The sequence below is a fragment of the Typopeltis vanoorti genome, chromosome 20 (assembly GCF_054136105.1).
Source record: "Typopeltis vanoorti isolate ZY-2024b chromosome 20, IOZ_Tvanoo_1.0, whole genome shotgun sequence".
NCBI lineage: Eukaryota > Metazoa > Arthropoda > Arachnida > Uropygi > Thelyphonidae > Typopeltis > Typopeltis vanoorti.
This window is the reverse complement of record NC_143568.1, coordinates 82,099,493-82,119,581: the sequence shown is the minus strand read 5'-3', so window position 1 is coordinate 82,119,581 and position 20,089 is coordinate 82,099,493. Positions and strand designations below refer to the sequence as shown.

At 36.1% G+C, this 20,089-nt stretch overlaps 1 protein-coding gene across 1 annotated transcript in view; it reads right to left on the bottom strand.

Annotated features, from left to right (window-relative positions):
• LOC150095601 (MAM and LDL-receptor class A domain-containing protein 1-like) overlaps window positions 1-20,089 on the bottom strand; it is a 117,633-nt gene that overhangs the window by 83,477 nt on the left and 14,067 nt on the right. Inside the window, exon 2 of the mRNA XM_090410335.1 lies at window positions 1,152-1,283. Coding sequence (XP_090266461.1) covers window positions 1,152-1,274 — 123 coding nt within the window. The 5' untranslated portion in view covers window positions 1,275-1,283. The remainder of the gene's footprint in view (window positions 1-1,151; window positions 1,284-20,089) is intronic.

Genomic DNA, 20,089 nt, shown 5'->3' with positions numbered 1-20,089 from the left:
CTCCAGAGTAATTGGATTAAAAATAAATAGAGAAAAAACAAAAATAATGATGAATAAATACATAAACCACAGAACTGTCAAAGTTGAAAACCATGAAATAGAACAAATTACATCATATGTATATTTGGGCCAATTGTTATCCTTTGAGGAGTGCCAAAGAAAAGAGATTGAACGAAGAATTCACCTTGGATGGATGGCTTATGGGAAAATGAAAGACATATTCAGAAGTGACATCCCTGTGAGTCTAAAAAGGAAAGTTTTCGACCACTGCATACTTCCTGTCCTAACATATGGAGGAGAAACATGGACTTTAACAGAAGCCCTAAATAAAAAGCTGAGAACAACACAGCATCGCATGGAAAGAAGTATGCTAAAAATAACATTAAGAGATAGGAAGAGAAATACCTGGATGAGATCTCAAACAGGTGGCATGGATATTGTAAAATACATTAAACATGCTTAGTGGAGATGGGCTGGCCATATTGCCAGATGCAGTGACGGGAGATGGACTAGAAAAACAACAGAGTGGAGACCAATGGACGGAGCAAGACAAAGAGGAAGACCGAGAAGAAGGTGGAGAGATGAACTGGAACAAATTGCAGGAGTGAGATAGATGGGAGAGGCAGAAAACCGAGTGATCTGGAAAACTGTGGGGGAGACCTTCGTCCAGCAGTGGACAGAACCAAAAGGTTGAAGAAGAAGAAGAAGAGAAGAGTCTGTTAATAGGAGCAGGACCGGATTTACGGTTGTTGTGTCCCTAAACTATAATTACTAAGAGGATTCTCCCTTCTTGATAAATTTTATGCTATCTATACTGAGGTGGAGGCCCTTTGTAATGTGAGGATCTGAGTTGTAGCTTGTCTAGTTTATGCGTAAATGTGACCCTGTCACGCTGAGTTGTTTGTGTATTCGTTCTCTGTAAAAAGGAGGTGTGATCAATTTTATTTATGACATACAGAGTGCGAAAGGCAGTTATATATTGAATGTGTCTGCCTCAGTATATCATATTAGTTAAGTGATTTGTGATCGTAAAATAAAGAAATCAGTGTTCAGTTTTCACGAGGTGAAAAGTTCATTTCTTATAAACTGCAATGAAATTATGATATAAGAATAATAATAGTAATACTGCTGCAAGAAGGAAAGTGACTTACCAATACTTCTTTAGTTGTTATGACATTATTCGCTGGACCTTTCTCGGTCAAGTTTAATAAAACACCTGCCCTGCACAATGTCAAGAACACGGCATGAAGAGTGCAAAGTCTGATTACGGCCATCGTACGGTACTAAAAAAAAAGCAAGCAATCTTTTAGCTGGAAGTTGAAAATTATTAACATATCCAGCACCCAAGAAAAAACATTTCACAACATGTTATTATAGTTTCTGCAACCACAACGCATTTTAAAAAAAAAGAAAAAATGTAAGCGCAACTAGTAGCACATACCGTGCTATTGGTTGTGCTTAAAATCACTTTTGCACTTTATATTCTTCAAATAATACGACCAAGTATAATTATACAAATAATAGAATAATTTCCATTTTAGTCAATTGATAAATCGGAGTCAATTTGTATACCTATATATAGTATTTTCGTTGACTGAAACCATTTCCTAAGCTCAAAATATCCTTGCAGCCAGATACTGTGGTTAACGGAAAATTCATCTCATGGACAATTCGTCGCGCGAAGTATTGATCGCTGCAAATGTTATTCGCTAGAAAATTGAAATGATATTGCATTGATACCGATATATGAAAAGTAAATGCAGCGCAAGATAAATTTCACAAAATATAATTTTATTATGTATGTATGCATTAGTCCGCGGGGTTAGCCAAGTGGCTGGTTGTTTCACAGCCATATACCTGAGTAAGGAGTTTCCTGGGTTCGATTCCCGTCGCTGACGTGAGCAGTGTAGGATCATTCTCAGACATAGCCGAGTTTATAATTTTGTAAATATTAATATTCCATCAACAGAATCTGTAGTATCAAAGTAAGAAAGAATATTTATACCATTTTAAGACGAAACAGAAATTAGGAAACTCACCAATCAATAAAATATTATTTTCACTGTATAAGAATAAAAAATATTATGAAAATCTAAATAAATAATACATAGATCTATCCCTCTTTTACCTTTACGGTGTCGAGGGTTTCTATTCCTTATAACTGCAACCGTTATACGAGGATAAGGTGGTTGGCCTATGCCTCCCAGTGTATCCTATGTCTGTAGAAGCGTTACGTTCTCAAGGCCAGTTTGCCTGCTTGCTGGAGAAAAAATCCCTGGGGAGAAAACCCTGCAGTCCTCGTCCAAGACCGGCTAACTTAGCTATGTCTGAGAAAGATCCTAAGCTCCTCATGTAAGCGACGGAAATCGAATCCAGGACACTCCTTTCCAAGGCATATGGTTTGCGAAGCAACGAGCCACTCGGCTAACCGCTCGGACTATTATTATTATTATCATTATTATTATAATAACTGATAATAATATAATAATATTATTATAATAATATAATAATAACTGACCGTAACTACACCAACGCCATCTACCACCGAGCACCACCACTGGTATTTCCACAATCACAAACATCCATGCACACGGCGGAATTCGAACCCACAGCCTTTTAGCTGGAGAGCGCATACGCTAACCACTCGGCCAGCCAGGCTGGCAAATTAATACATAGATACATAATAAAATTATATTTTGTGGAATTTATCTTGCACTGCATTTACTTTTCATATATCGGTATCAACGCAATATCATTTCAATTTTCTAGCGAATAACATTTTCAGCGACCAATACTTCCCGCGATGAATTTTCCTCGCGGTGAATTGTCCGGACACGGATACTGTTACTTCCATTCCGTCCTAGAACACAATTACTGATGAAAATGCTGAAGACACTCATCGATAAACGCTCAGAACTTCAAACGGTCAAAGCGCTCTTCCAGCCGCAAGTTGTTCGTCTCTTCAGCGGATATGAAAGTCATCGTGAGGTCAGATGAAACTCACAGATATGTCAATGAATGTCATTCGTTCCTTGCATTTATGTTTTTAAATTATAATGAGCAGCAGTTGCTTTAAAAATGTTAAAATTCTGATCATGTATAGTCATATTAGGGATGCTGAATGAAATTAACTTTTTAATGGTGTAATTTCTCTCTCTCTCTTTCTCTCGAACCTTTGTAGCTCAGTCGGTATAGAGGATGCTCATTAGCTGTAAAGACCTGGGTTCGAGTCCCGTTTTGGACCTGAAGAATCTTTACAAATGCTTTTTACTGTTAGCCAGTTTCGTACGATGGCGGTTGGGTTCCCCTCCCCGAAACTCGAGTTTTTCATTCCGAGATTTTACATCTGATAATGCAGTGCCAATAACTCTAGTCAAGAGAATATTTTTCTTGGGCTGTCTCACATCTTTAGTCTTGATATAAACATATCACAACCATAGTCTTATCAACCTGAAATTAATATTTTTTTCCTTCAAAAGACTATTTCTCACCTGCACAACTCTTAATATTTAGCACATCTCAAATTCTCCCGATCCTAGAATACTGTGCTCACATTTGGGATAGTGCACCGAAAACTTTCCTAATAATACCTGATGAGGGTAATCCGACTAATAGATAATCTCTACTTTCACATAAATGCTCTGTTTCTACATTATGTCATATGTACTCTTATATATACGAGTTCATTTTTTCTGATAAAAACTAACTACTTGCTCACACATGGCACTGTTATGATAAAGGTTTGTGTGCTCTTGTATAATATGTGGGCTTGACGTGTAATACCACCCTTAGATAGCAAGTAATTACAGTTTGATAAATTTTGACTAATTTTATTTTGAAGCACGCTTTTATGAGCAGAATTAAAACAGCCATATTATTTCTAGGTTCATTGTCTATTCAGTTTTTGAGGCTCTATGCTCCGCAGGGAGCGAAGAGGATAGGCAAGGGTAAGGTAATTCAGTTTTAATAAAATTAGAGCTTTAATACTGAGTTAGTATTAATACAGTGTTTGTTAATTTTTTTTTTTCAGACTGCGGAATCCTACATAAAAATGTTTCTTTTTCACGGAACCCTTGCGAAAAAAATATCGTAAAGGAATTATGACAATAAACCGTTACATACAAACTGTTTTAAGTAAGAAGACATATGATACATAGTGTTACAAATAATAAAGTAAGATAACTGTTCTACAATAATTTATAGTTACCTATACGAGAAAACATATGGTTCATAATATTAGAAATAATAGAGTAACATAAGAAATAAGTCGATTCAATAAAAATTAGTATCCCCCTCCATTCACTGAAGATATTTTGTTTCCAGAAATTACTTTTAATATACAGTAATTTATAAATGCCTGTCTACTCTGGCGAACTTCTGTAGGTATTCGCGAAACCCTAGGGCAGTGGTTCTCAAACTGCTGGGAGCTACCCCCAGGGGGACGCGAATAACTTGAAAGGGGGAGGGGGCGAGGAATACTTTCCTACAGATAAAAATTAAAACTATCCTAAATCAGTTTTAAAAATAACAACAAATAAAAATACAGAAAGAAAAACTTTTGATGATACAGGTTTTATTGGCAAGGAATTCCCAACTTTGAGCCAAAAAGCACTGAAGATCCTTATTCTTTTCGCAACAACTTATTTATACGAGAAAGGCTTTTCTGCTTTGGCAGCTATGAAGTCGAAGTATCGTTTGGGACTAAATATTACTAAAGAACTTAGAGTGGCCATTCCTGATATTACACCACGTTCTGATAAACTTTGTTCTCAAAAACAGGCCCATCCATCCAGTGGCGCACTCAGGATTTAATCTTGGAGGGGGCCGAGCGCTGAGGATTTAACCTTTGGGGCGGGGGCGAGTTGAGTAGACGTTTTGCGAATACACACTACACATCGCATATGACCTATAACTGAGCATCTGCAGTGATCGCTAATTCATAAGTAGCACACAACATAAATAAAAAAAAATGAATTTTAATTAGGAAAAGATTTTTGGAAATTTTTCTAGTGTTTTTTACTTTTCTTTAGGGGGTGCTCGGATCCCTTGCCCCCCCCCCCCTCTGGGTGCGCCACTGCATCCATCATATTAGACTTCGATATTTAAATATTTGATTATTTTTACACAGAAAAATAATATACTTTGAGGTAAATATTGTTTCATTTCAGTACAAATTTTGGTTAATTGCAAGTTTTAAAACTAATTTTTATTGTAGACCTAATATTGTGATACTTTAATTATTTTGAGTCAAAAACTGTTAAATAGTATGTAGAAAACACAAAATAAACAATAAAACGCCAAATTTAGTATGACTTCTATTTTGATAAATAAAACCGGGGAGGGGGGTCGCTGACAGTATTTTCTCTTGTCAGGTGGGCCTCGGAGGTAATAAAAAGTTTGAGAACCACTGCCCTAGGGGGGGGGGGGGGGGATCAGAGGAACGCACTTTGAGAAACCCTGCGCTAAACTAATTGATAATACGTGCTTGCAAAGTAAAACGTGTTATATAAGATGTTGCTGTGACTTGGGACTGGCGGTTGATTTAATGCTGTAAACTTTATATTTTTAGTAGAACTTTCTTGTTGTGGAGTATTTTTTTTTAATTTTATTTTTTATATTATGATATTTAGGATAGCCATTGTACAGAGCCGAGACAAGGGTGAGGCAAACGAGGCACTTGCCTCCGGTGAACAATGGGAAAAGGCTGCAAATTGGTGAAAAATGAAAATTAATAACTTGCAAAATAAAAAAAATAAAATAAAAAGCCAAATGTATCTTGCAATGTTCGTCAAATGCTTTAAGCAAACTAACGATTTGCGTCGGACGCTCTCGCTCGATACACTCGTTCCCTCGATGATATCGCTCTAGTAAGCGGTATGTACGCAAGTTTGGACATGTTCGTTGTATATTAATGTGTATTATTTGTGCGGTGTGCTAATATGACAACGAGCAGAAGGAATTATTTTAAATACGTTAAACTTAAGGTAAGTTTTCTATTATATAAATTTGTAAAAATGTTTCATTGCATGTTACATTATATTACGACATCAATATTCTTTCCCATTTTTATTTGTAATGTAATCAAAAGTGATTATATTACAAATATATAATTTTTCTTTTTCAGATGAACTAATGTCGTCAAGAAAACCCAGTGGTGCTGAATATATATTGAGAAATGAAACAAATCAACATAGTGTAATACAGTAGCAAAATTGGCTAGAAAAACCGAGTACTTCAAATACAAGCAGTTCACGCGAGACAATACTGGTCGAGGCTCAAGAAAAGACGATTGAATTTGAAGAAAACACTACCATTGAAGATCAAGAAAAAGGAAGGGAAGTTGAAGAAGAAGAAATTGAAATACGAGAAAATTCGACAGAACAAGAAAAAGAGGTATTTAATTCTATTAATTTCAACGATCCTCCTTCATGGCCGCCTATTACGGATAAAATTAGATGCGTTCTAATTGAACATGGACGCAAATTTTAGGTAATCTGCTTCAGGGATGGCAGGAGATTTTCAAAGGAATGGTTTTCTAAAAAATGTTCCAATGGAGAGCGAGTCCATTGTAACTGACTCATTTTTTCAAAAATATCTATATCGATATTTTGTTTTCCATGTATCCTTTTTGGTAAAGGAGGAAAAACGGATTCTTCCATCTGCAATCAAAGCCGAGGATTTAAAGATTGGGGAAATCTAAATCGAATTTCCGATCATGGAAATTCTGTATTTTATCGCGACGCGTTTCTCCATTGGAAATGCTTTGAAAAGAAACTTAAAACTGGTGGTTTTATAGACGATTTGTTGCAAAAAGCAATACAGACAGAAAAGGAAAGATGGAGAAATATTTTATGTGTTGTGTTGGATGTAATTTTATTTTGTGCAAAGAATAATGCACCTCTTAGAGGTACGCAAGAAATTATTGGTAATCCGAATGCAGGAATTTTTCTAAACTTGATTGAATTAATAAGTCGATACAATATGACTAATCCAGAAAATGACCCAAAAATCCTTAGTCTAACTCAAGAAAACGCAAATGCTTCTGTTCAATACAGCTTTTTAAATGTGATTTCAAATAATGGCCGTTCACGCATTTCTAGCAGACACCGAAATGCATTAGATTAGGGTTCCCAAACTTTTTTTCCGTGGCCCGGTTATTTTAATACTTCATCTTCGTGACTCACTAAAAATTTTATGGCCAATAGGCAAAATAAAACAGATTTGATTACTTAAATATAAAGAGCCAATAGGCTTCATTTCGGCGATATAAACATTATTCAAATTAAGGGGATATTAAATCCCACATTGTTTTAAAACCGAATAAGAAACTCAAAGATTGGAATCAGAGAGTTTCATGCCGAATATAGTAAACTATAAAAGTATCGGCGGTTACTAGCGTGAGCTAATGCAAGTAGTCCTAGTACGTAGTACAATCTCAGGCAACTCGTTGCAAAGGTGTGCAAAGTTCTGATCGCTAATCTTGGTATTTTCCATAATGTGTAAAAACACATTTCCTAGGAAATGTATTATTCTGGGTAGTGAACCTCCCACCATAATGTAATAACAGCATACATTTCCAAGGAAATGTGTTTTTACATTATGGAAAATACCAAGATTAGCGATCCGAACTTTGCCCACCTTTGCAACGAGTTGCCTGAGACTGTACTACGTACTAGGACTACTTGCATTAGCTCACGCTAGTAACCGCCGATACTTTTATAATTTACTATATTCGGCATGAAACTCTCTGATTCCAATCTTTGAGTTTCTTATTCGGTTTTAAAACAATGTGGGATTTAATATCCCCTTAATTTGAATAACAGATTTGATTGTTCATAGAGTTATCATTTACTCTTACAAAAATATAAAGAAATTAAACTAAAGCCAAATAATTTATTAATGAGAAGTGTGATGCTGTTGTTTGTTAACTAGAAACTTCAGGTTTGGAGGAAAATATGATAACTTTATTCTTTAATCCGGTTCGACTTCCAATCGGTTTCTATATTTATTTTATAGAAAAACCAGTGTTGAAAAGCCTGTTTCACACTTATAGGTGATGACAAAAGGCATTAGAAATTTTATCGCTTTTTCTGCTAAAACTGGGTACTCCTGACGGCAAGACAGCCAAATATCCATCAGTGGTATTGTGTTGAAGATGTCTTGGAGTGCCGTATCACACGACAGTTCAATTATAGATTCAATATCTGAATCCGGCAATTCTGTCTCAGATTCTGCGTTCACTGTAAAAGGGTTCCTTATCCATGCTTTGTTGCTATTAATTGGGGGGGGGGGGGGATATTCCTTCAGACTTGTTGCAGTCCTAGCATATGTTCCTTGATATCAGCTGAAGTTTCACCCTACATGGAACTCATGTTATACTCTTTTTGTAATTCTGTTTGTAAAAGATTTCTAATTCCCTGCTTCCACACGACGGGACCACAAATTGAAATGGCGACGTGGACGCGGAGGAGCGCGTTTTTCGTCTCTATTAATTCAATTATTTATTCATTAGTCCCGATTAAACGCTATTTACTTGTATTTTAGAGTTTCGTGAAAAAAAGAAAACCCAAAGACGAAACACCTAGATTTTCGAGAGTTTCTTTAAGCGACCCGGCATTTAATTTTCGTGACCCGGTGCAGGGTCGTGACCCACCATTTGGGAAACGCTACAATAGATGAAAATACAGTAACGAAAAATTATTTCAAGATTACAGTGTCGTAACGAAAGAGGTGTAGCGAAAGAGGATCCCACCATGGGTGCAACTAGGTTTGGGGCACAAAACTTAAAAAATAAAAATAAATAAATAGATATAAAAGTCTGCTATTTTGTATTGTATTTTTTTAAATTTCGGCAATACGCCGCTTTAGACACACAAATTCCGCAACTCATTTTGATGGGTTTAATAGTAAGTATTTAACATATTGCATTTAGTAAAATTTAACTTGTTAGATTTAAATATTTCAAAATTTTGGGTTGGGGGCCGCAAGTTAGACACTTGCGTTGGGTTAGGGGGGAGGACGCAAGTTAGAAACTTGCCACAGGCGCTTCATGCCCTCGTTACTGTACTGCAAGATTATATCATTTATTATCATTTTAAAAGCTGATAATCGAATTATTACTATCAGCTTTGCATTTTTTTTAATTTTCGCGTTTTTCAGTAGAAAATTTGCTTGAGGAAAACTACAAAAAATACTCTTGATATGTATCTTTGAAAACGAGTTCTCACAACCTATTTTAATAGGTTGTGAGAACTCGTAATAGCAAAACAACAAAATATGTGTAATCTGTGGTTTTCCTTGTTTCTTCTAATATGATAGAATTTTTGGTGGCTTTATGAGTACAGCTTCATGTCACAAAGTCATTAAACACAATGCATAAAACATATACGCAGTTTCTGAAAACTCCGACTAAACACCATTAACTAGATTAATCACAGCTGGGAAACAGGGTCTCTACAGACATTGCATTCTGATAAGTGTTCGGTCATTATAGTTATTGAATCGTAATTAGGCTGAACGCACTACACAGCAAGCGTCCGAATGGCACTCGAGGTTTCAAATTAATTCTGGCGGAGACAACTTTGAAATAATTCTATCTAGTTTCCTGGAAGGGTGTGACAAATGACGCCACCGATGGCTAAGAGTTAGTTTGTTTAGAATAATTTAAACTTAGCGGCCTGTCTGTGGCATAACTCTTTTAACGAAAAGCGGCCAAAAGCCATGTTTGAGGTCCAGACATAGTTTGGTCGCTTCAGTATGTATATATATATATATATATATAGTGTATATACCAGGAGATGAAACTCATACGTATCTTGTATGCTAGATTTGAAGGGAATAAAAATCTTTGACTTATAACAGTGTTTCTGCAGCTTTCTCTGAAATGAAGGTGAGACATGGTACTGCTTTTTGCAAAGTCTGTATGGAAGAGAAATAACATGCAGCACAAGCAGTTATTTGTTCACAGTTTCAGAGAAATATTAAGTAAAAATAAGGCATTCCGTTTGTAATAGTGCATCATAGTATTTATCTGAAGGCTACTTCAGATTAACGAAAATTTTAATCTAAATTTGTTGCTGTATAATTTTTTTATCAATTCAAAAACGTTTACATCTTTTAAGGATCGTGACGTCTAATACTTAGTGATGCAGCTGACAGTTTTTAAATTTCTATGATTTAACTCTATAACCGTATTAAACCAGCCTCTATAGCTCAGTCGCGTTTGACGAAACCCTCAGGTTCGCAGCGTCTAGGACGCCAATGACATTTTAGGAGCTTTTCATATAAAGATGAGTTACCTGGGCAGATAATGGCCTGGAAATACGGCGAATTATTATTATTAACCCTATTAAAAACCTAATTTCTACCTAATTAAATCTGATTAATTATCGATTCGATTAAAAAATATCTCAAAAATAATTCATAAAGATGAACTGTTTTAAAAAAAAAAGCACTGCACAAACCAAACTATTAATATAATATTATCATACCACCTACTATAATAACGTTAATCAGGGAGTCTAATTCTTTTTTTCCCACACCATTTCTAACAAAATAATGATTTCTGCTCCAAGTTTAATAAAAAAAAAAAGGTCACAACTATTCCTCATCGCAATTTTCACTGCTCATTCACAATAAGTTAGTTCCTTCTTGACAATAATAAATAATATTAGCAAAATACTCTTTCACGTACTTGAATATACATATGTATATACACTGTGGTCCAAAAGCTAAGGACGAACTACATTTTTACCCGTATATAATTCATATATTTCATTACACCCGTATATGAAATATGTCCACTCCTGAACCGTGATGCAGCTCTCATAACATCGTACCATGCTTAGCACCACGTGATTCGGGAGTTCTTGAGGCAAACTGACCCACTACTCCTTCAAAGCAAATGATATAGCCTTGTCTATTTTATGTAGGAGAATTTCGAGTAGCAATGCATCTCCTCATTGCGTTCCAAACGTGTTCTATGGGATTGAAATCTGAGGAGTGTATTCGATTAATATCCTTGGTCTCCAGAAGTATCTCCACTGCTCGTGTGCGATGTGGTGTGGCATATTGTCATCCATAAAAATGAATTCTTCGCCTACAGCACCACGGAACAATCGAACTTGAACGCTGAAGAAGTTCGTTGTAATATCGTTCACCAGTCACCGTCCCTTTTTCCAGCACTTGTAGCTCGGTGCGTCCATTAAGCATAATGCCTCACCACACCATGACCACAGCACCGCCGTATCTATCCCTTTCAAGAACATTCTCGTGATGGTAAGCAGTACCACTTTCACGCCAGATCAAGTGTCATACAGAATCGGACAAAACACTAAAACGGCACTCATCTATAAAGAGTACATTAGCCCATTGATGTCTTGTCCAATTTTTATGGATACAACACCGTTGAAAACGTGTTCTACGATGAGCTATGGATAACGAGATGCAAACTACAGGTCTTCGGACGAATAGGCCAACTTACTGCAGAAATCTTGCCACAATTTATCGAGATATCCCTGTACCTGTGCTTGAATGGAGCCGACTTGCAAGTTGACCTGCCGTGATGTGTCGATTACGTTTTGCTGTTATAACAAAATATCTATCTTCATGCTCCGTAGTAGAGCGAGGGCGACCTCTTAGCAAACGAACATATTCCATTGGTTAAACGCTGTCAAAAGCCTGTATACAAGCTATGTGAGATTCCAAACTCTGGCAATATCAGTAATTCTACGGCCTTCTCCAAGCTTTCCAATAATTCTTCCCTGCGTTTCTTCGAGACATTACAAGCTATCCAAGTTTGCAACTTTACTCCTTAACGAAAAGAACTTCCTTTAAACACAATTCGCTTACCGCAGCCTTTTGCTTTTTTCCTTTTATCTTGTTGAGTGCTACCACGTGACCTCTATTCCCGCGATTCGGGAATTTATCCGCGCGGTTAGCCTAGTGGCTATGCGCTTCGCAACCATATGCCTGGGGAAGGAGTGTCCTAGGTTCGATTCCCGTCGGTGACGTGAGGAGCTGAAGGATCTTCCTCAGCCATAGCCAAGTTAGCCAGTCTTGGGCGTGGACAGAGGGTTTTTTCCCCAGTTTATTCTGGGGTTTTTCATCCCGCAAAGCAGGCAAACTGGCCTTGAGAACTGAACACTACAGGCCATAGGATACACCGGGGCATAAGGCTGACCACCTTATCCTGTAAACGGAGTGAAGTCCGATGATCAATAGACCCTCGACACCGCAAGGTAAAAGAGGGTATAAAGAAGATGATGATGATGATGATATATATATATATATATATATATATATATATATATATATATATATATATATATATATATATATATATATATATTCCCTGTATTCTCGTATTTCCTGTCAGCCTTGTGGCTGGTGGGGGTAGCGATGCACCACCCTACTAACTTGATAATTACGAAGCAAGGTGGTTTTCCGTTGGAAAATACAGAAGTTCTATTTGTGTTAAGATTCTTAATCTCAGTTGGTATATTTGTTATGTAATTCCCACTCACAAAAGATTATTAGCAAACTTATAGTATACATTTCGACCGTGAGTGGGTGAATTACTGACTGTTTCAAAAAAGAAAAGCAAGTGCAACAGTAAATTTTTTCTCAGATGTGAGGACAAAAATCTTTCCAAGATTGGAACCTTGGAAAGATTTAGTCGCCTTAAAAGAACTAATTCAGTTCCTGAATTAGTCGCCTAAAATCGACTAATTCAGGAACCGAGTGCAAAAAAAAAAAGACTTTCAAATGATTCCTCTAAGCTATGACTGGAATCGAACACATCTTCTTGTTCATCTTTAGCCAGTACAGCGGTATGTAAGTTCGCACAGGGCTATGTAGGGAACGTTTTAATCTCATGTATTTTTTTTTAAATAATCATTTGAAAAAAATGAAGCTTCCAGTATGCGACCAAGCATGGTCACAAGTTGCTTACCGATTTCCAAAAGTTCGGAGTACAAGAGTTTCACATTTTAATTTATCAGAAAAAAACAAAAACGAACAAAATTTGAATCATTCTAAATATTAAAAATAAAAAGATGGACATGGAAAGATGAATAAGAACGACTGTATTGGATTCCAGACATCGACCGGCCTGACACAATAGTACTTATCCAGATGTTTCACGGGAAGCATTTAATTTTATGCAAAAGTATATGATGGCGCAGTCCTGATAAGAGCTCTCCAGACTTCGATCTGTTACATAAGTTGAAGAATTCACTCAGTGGAAAAACACTTCACCAATACTGATAAGGTTCTGTTGAAGTGACTCGCTTTGTTAAACATATCAAACAACAACAACCAAAAAAAAAAAAAAAAGACAAGAATACGAAACTTACCTAAACGGTAGGAGCAGTAATAAGCCAGAATAAAGGTTATTGGATCAGCATCAGGAATACAGCATGTAGGACTTTCCAAATGACCCTGGTATATCTCATCATTTCTTTACTGTATTGGACTCAGTGATCTGTCATGGCCAGTAACTTGGATTCACATGATTCTGACTGATGCTATGATTGGGAAGTTAATCCTACATAAATAGTCTTCGATCTCTGTATGAGTTTTCTGATCGTCTTCTGACGATTTTTGTTTTGCAGGAGGGGGAAAACCCTGCCATCTCCTTATTTCAGATCAGTTAACTAGACATTAGTTGAAGCATTTAAAGCATACATTTCAAAATTAAGATTTTACCCAGCAAGATTTCTGCCCTCAAAAATGGATCCAACTCTGATTATATTACTGCATAATTCGCCCCGTTTGCTTCTGTTTCTATAAAATCGGAGAGAACACTCACTAGACATATTGTACGTATAGAGAATTCTTAAAAAAACAAAACAGAAAACCCTTCTACTTCTTGTGATGTGCTTGGAATGCGCTAAAGGGCGAATAAATGATTAACTTCTAAGTAACTTATGTGAGACATCAGACTCGGTTGTTGACATGAAGATATTCTAATACGAACAACTGTTGTTATTAGTTTTAGTTTGAAGTTATATAAAATTAATATATCATGCACGATATGGTGCGCCTGTATAGCTCAGTGAAAGTGTCGTACTGTTCACGACGCTAGACCGTCCGAAGAAAAAGTGTTGTAAGTTCTATTCTAGTCACGGTCTAGTGGAATTTTTACTAGGTCTTTTTTCGATCGGTTCCCGACTAACTCGGGAACTGATAGAAACTTAGGCCAGCTAACTTTGATTGGCTATTGGTGGAGATTGAACTGCCTACTCAGTTTACAATAGTTGTATAGGGTTAAGATGGCCTCGCGTACTCCCTATGCGGGAATAAAAGGGGTTGAGGATTTTTTTTATTGCACGTTATAAAGAAAAACATTTAAATTCTTAAAAGCAAAGATCTTAGCAGCAATTTGTTCCCTTTGATAAATTAATAAATATAACGTATCTCAGATCAAAGCACTTTTGCTTGGTTAACATCTGACAGATGCGAAAAAGGATCTGCTTTATTTCTAAATACAACAGACTGCAAAGTGCATGAAGTGCACGATATGGTATTGGTTGACCGGCAAGTACACGTGCGTGAAATTGGTGAGACTATGGGTATTTCAAAAGAACATGCAGGATTATATTTTGCATGAAGAATTGCAAATGAAAAAGCTTTGCACAAGATGATGCCTCACTTTCTCACATCAGATCAAAAACGCACTCGCATGAAATTCTCTGGACAGTTCATGGAGCGGTTTAACAAGAATAAAACTGATTTGGTGCGTCGATTTATTACTATGGATGAGACTTGGATTCACTGTTACACACCATAATCCAAACAGCAGTCAAAACAGTGGACAGAAGCCAGTTGTTCAGCGCCAAAGAAGACAAAGTCGGTTCCATCAGCAGGAAAGGTCATGGTATCGATGTGTTAGGATGCTAAAGGCATTTTGTTTGTTAATTATCTTGAAAAGGGTAAAACAATAACCGAGGGATATTATTCCGATCTTTTAATCCGACTAGACGAAAAAATTCGTGAGAAAAGAACCGGTTGAGAAGAAAAAAATCATCTTTTATCAGGATGCACCTGCCCACAAAAGTGTTTCGGCAATGGGAAAATTTAGGAATCTGCACTATGAATTGTTGGGACAGCCACCGTATTCCACAGATTTGGCTCCCTCTGACTTCTATCTCTTCCCAAAACTAAAACTCTTCCTCGCTAGTCAGGTTTTTCTTCGAATCAAGAGGTGTTTGCAGTTATAGAGGGGTATTTTGTAGATCTTACTGAGAACCAGTACATGGACGGGATAATGGCGCTGGAGCATTGCTGGAATAAATGTATTAGTCTTAAGGTAGATTATGTTGAAAAAAAAAATTTTTTTAATTATAAATTCGTTTTTTCATTTTTAGGCGAAGAATTTTTCAGACCACCTTCGTACGTTAGACAGTTTATTTCATTTATTTCTTTAATAATAATAAATCAAATCGGTCATCAGAATCTTTCCGATTTCATCCATGTAGGTGATAATTATTACCTGCAAGGTAATAACCGTGAATTTATTCCTCCCGTGGCATACTTCCATTGTGCAGTCACGAGGACGATGCAATACTTTCCCCTTCGACTTGAAAGACGTGTGCTTGATCCCGTATAGGAGAGTGAAAACCTATATGAAGAATGTTTTCGGAAATAATAATGTCATCTTCCCCGAAACTCGGATTATTTTTTTATTTCCAAAAATGGGTAAACTAGCCAGAGAACACACACAATTCAGACAAAATACAATGACCTCCTGGCCATAATTATAACCAAAGTAAATCGCATTTCGAAAGGCTGATAGTGTACATTTCTTCTGGAATAGGGTTTCACTATCAATAATTCTTTACAGTGCTGGTAGAGTTGTCTTTAAAAGTGTCCACATTGCATTTGGCTAGCCTATTAACAGTGTTTAGAAAAAAAGCAATGTATTGAGTCATAAACCTTACTTTACGTTGTTCATGGTTTAGAAAAAAAGAAAGAAACAGTTTTTTGGTTAGTTTTATTAATTTCTCATGGACTAATGCCAATTACTGTTTTCGTATTGTTCATGCTTTTCGAGTTTTGATGAGGAAATTACGTGGTTTATTCTATAAATGTAGCGTGAAATATAAGATTAGTATTTATCCTCTCCGTCCCCTGCACAAAGGTATAATACTGTTCAAGTCTAAATATTAAGGCTTGTGCTAACCACAATGGACTTTAGCTCTAAATGGCATTTTGTTACGATATCAGTGTGTGTCCCAGTACATGTTTGAGGGCACTGTGCACTTTCGTAATAGTTTTTCTAGAAAGAAAACGATTTTTGTTTGATGGCTCTCCACTGTCTGTTGATAATGTAACTATGGCAACCTACCGATACAGTGTCAACTTCCAGTTCTGTTATACATAAAACTAAGAAAGATTTCTTAGAAGGTGTCAGAGCGCATATTACAAGATTCTGACATTGAAAATGTCACCAATCTTGTTTAGTAAAAGATTCTCAGAAAATCGTTATATTGTTGGCTGCATGCAATAACAGCGGATTTTTTTTTCCTTTTCAAGTAATATAGCAATTAAAATATTTTATTTTGTTTAACTGCTAAATTTCTATACAATTTGCTTCAGTTAAATTGTATCGTTAATATTCAGATTTATTCAAGTAAAATGAAATATTCATCAGCCTTCGTCTCATTTTGCAATAACTGTGATGACAGTTTAATAACTGCTGTGATGCTCCAGATTTAAAAGCGTCTCGCAAAATACATACGGAACATCATCTGATGATGATGTTCGGTCTGTATTTTCAGCCCACTACAGGGTGAAGGCCTCTCCCATTGCGGGAGGGTTGGGTCTACTTCTCCCCTAGTGATCCAGTCCATCTTTGGAGAGTGTATCTATACTTGGATGAATGAATGTATGAAGGTGGAAGACAATCACAAACATCCATGCCTAAGTGTAATTCGAACTCGCAGTCTCTTGGCTGGAGAGTGGGTATGCTAACCACTCGGCCAAGGAACTCGTAGTTCTCTCATAATTATTGTGCCTTTGTCTTTCATTAAATTTTTCCCTGTTTTTTTTTCTGCACTTTTTTCGAATGTATACGCATTCACTTAGATGACTAGCATCTTAATTGTAGTCAGTCGCTGATATATTATTTTGCAGATGTGAAAACTCCATGAAAAAAAAGAAAAAAAACTAAATCTCTATATCTCTGATATGCTGGCTGGCATAGATCTAATGATGTATAGCTAAATTGCAGAAACACAGAACACCTAATCTGAATAATGATATGGTTTTGATGTCAAGAAATGCACATAAACAAATGGAACCTTCGTGTCTCAGTGGATAAAAGATGCCTTTTGGTTAGACAGACTTGGCTCTAATCCCGTCTGGGATGCGACCCTGTCATAAGGACTTTTCAACTGATGTCACACGAAGGTGGAAGGGTTTTCTCTTTCGGAAACTCGAGATTTTTCCTCCGCAAAACAAGCAAACCAACAAGAACGCACACAAAGTAGCAAATTTTGTCGAAATTATATATTGCAATAACTGGATGGAATCAGCAAATATTCTAGAAAATTGATTCACACTGATATTAATACTTCTATACTAGTTGGATGGAATATAATGAATTTGTTATTTAGGATTTCTTTTTTAATTTGTTAAATCGCTTCAGTTTCAAACGGACCAGTTTTAAACTCAGATTTCATCAAAACAGAATTACAACTACAATACAATACAATAACGTAAAATTTCAATAAAAGACGTTATAACCTCTCTTCGAGTTATTCCTATTTTCACAGAAGTATCATACGCGAGAATTCTTTGAATAACGCGTAACTTTGTCGCAGACTTCACAATAATTCTCTCATAAACAAGAAATAATGAGAATAGAAATTTCTGTTCGAAAAAATTTCAAACTTGTATTGTATGTAACCAGTTATAAGAAGTTGACTGAATGCCGCACACTTAATTTTCATTGTTAAACTATAAGTCCACGGCTCAAGACTACTTACAAATAGGCACCATCTCCGTTATAATTCTGTTATAACGAGGGGAAAATTCCAATAATTTCAATTTATTAGCAAAACAATTTGTAATGAACATTTTTTTCTTTGGTCATGATCCGTTAGCCCTAATTTTTTTGCAGATCGACCAGTCAATCTGGCAGCCAATTCACTTACCCTTCACTGATAGCTGAGCCCAGCGTCGTGGGCTACAACCCTAATCCTATATATTATTGTCTGAAATAGTGTCAATTCTACAACTGATTTTCTTGAGTTGTGAAATGAGAATAAGTTTGAGAATGAGAAGCTACTTTCTCATTCTCAAACTTAGTGAAGGACGCTAAAAAAATAGAATAAATTATGTGTTGATCATTTTGGCATGTTCTTCTACTGAATCTTTAAGAAGGCTTATTTATTTTCATTACTGCTGTTTCTTATGGATATAATAATATGCAGGTTTATTGTTATTAAGTCACTAAACGATAAATTATTTGTAGATATCATAACTTAGTAATAAAATCAGAACAACACGAAATTTGAATCCTGTTTGATTTAAATATGACCGTTTTGTGAGATTCGTTTAAATCGGATCCAAAATATTTGTTTCTGAAGGCAAAGTTGTTTAAACTCTGTAAGCAGAGCAAGCGTCATCTTTCCACTAGTTAGCTCAACAACGAGTTATCGGTAATATACGTGATAACCAAAACACAAACAATATATAAGATGAGTGTTGAATAGACAGTGTAAAGAGGGTCAAGATAAGAAGTCACGAAAATGACGTATTATGTGTCCTTTTACGTTTCTTGCTGATATAACGAGATTATCATCAGATGCACTGAGGGCAAATTCCATTGCTGTTACTGATAATTGTTAATTACGGTTCAGAGTATATCCCAAATAGGGATTCCCCTCCTCTCTACAAGGCGTTGATGATTGTTTGGTACTGCTGCACTTGATTATTTGGAGACTGAGGGGGCAAAGTTAGTCTTTGTTATGCAACTAAACAGAGACAATATATGTTAGCTGAGATAATGGTTCTTTATGTCCTTTCGCCCCCTCCCCCTTTTAGGATTGTGACATTAGTCGTATGATGATTTCTGAGGACTTTACTATTTTTTTCCGCTATAGTTGGGTCAGTTTCTGTTGAGGCATGTGGGAATGAGCGATATGATATTTTTTTGCCTTGAAATTCTTAGGATTGTGTCTCACTGAGGTCATTATTCACTTCAAATGTAGTTATACGTAAACCTTTACTTGGAAAGCAAATGTATCCGGGTGCTTGCTGATTGGAAGCTATGGACATGACTGGCGTTCTTAGGATTAGCTAGGCTGAGTTCATAGAATTATCGCTTATTGACTGTTAGGTGTAAGAAGTTATTAAATCATGGATTTCAAAGAAATCGAGCCAAAAACATAGCACCCGGATACATTTGCTTTCCAAGTGGATGATGGACAAAGAAAGAGAAATCTTAAACTTATTTTTTTCGTAAATCGTAAAGTTTCAGAAGAAAGTCATAATACATATAATAGAGTGCTATAATTCAATGATGACGAGATGAGGGGATGGGGATGTCGCACTAGGTTATTGGTTTTCTTTTCTTTTGAAGTTAGGAGATCAATAGTTTTCTCTTTCTATTTTTTTTTTACAGTTAATGCTGAATTTGATTTTTAGTCACGTGGGTTTACTTAGCTTATCAATTCAAAGCATTCATTTCTTTTATTTCATCAACAGTTTTAATTTTAGTGTAGTTGAAATTGAATGACCAGTCAGCAGAATTGCGGGCTGAAGCAGTAAACGATTTAGACCTGCAATACACACAGATAAAAGTTTTTGATGGAAGACATTTGAGCATCAGTGTGGTCTTTTTAATGTCGCTTGAACTCTCCCCCCCCCCGGTACTTTGAATTTCAAAGCTAAATGTAGTTCTGTAAATATATTTTTTAACTCAGGCGGAAGTGCTTTTGGTGCCGTAAGAGAGAAAAATATAAATAAAAAAGGAACAAATTGAAACTCCTAAAAATCTAAAAGAAAGCTTTTTTAATTACAAAGATATCCATGGTGGAATTATCATTAATTTTAAGATAATTGAAATTGCTCGGGTAGAAAA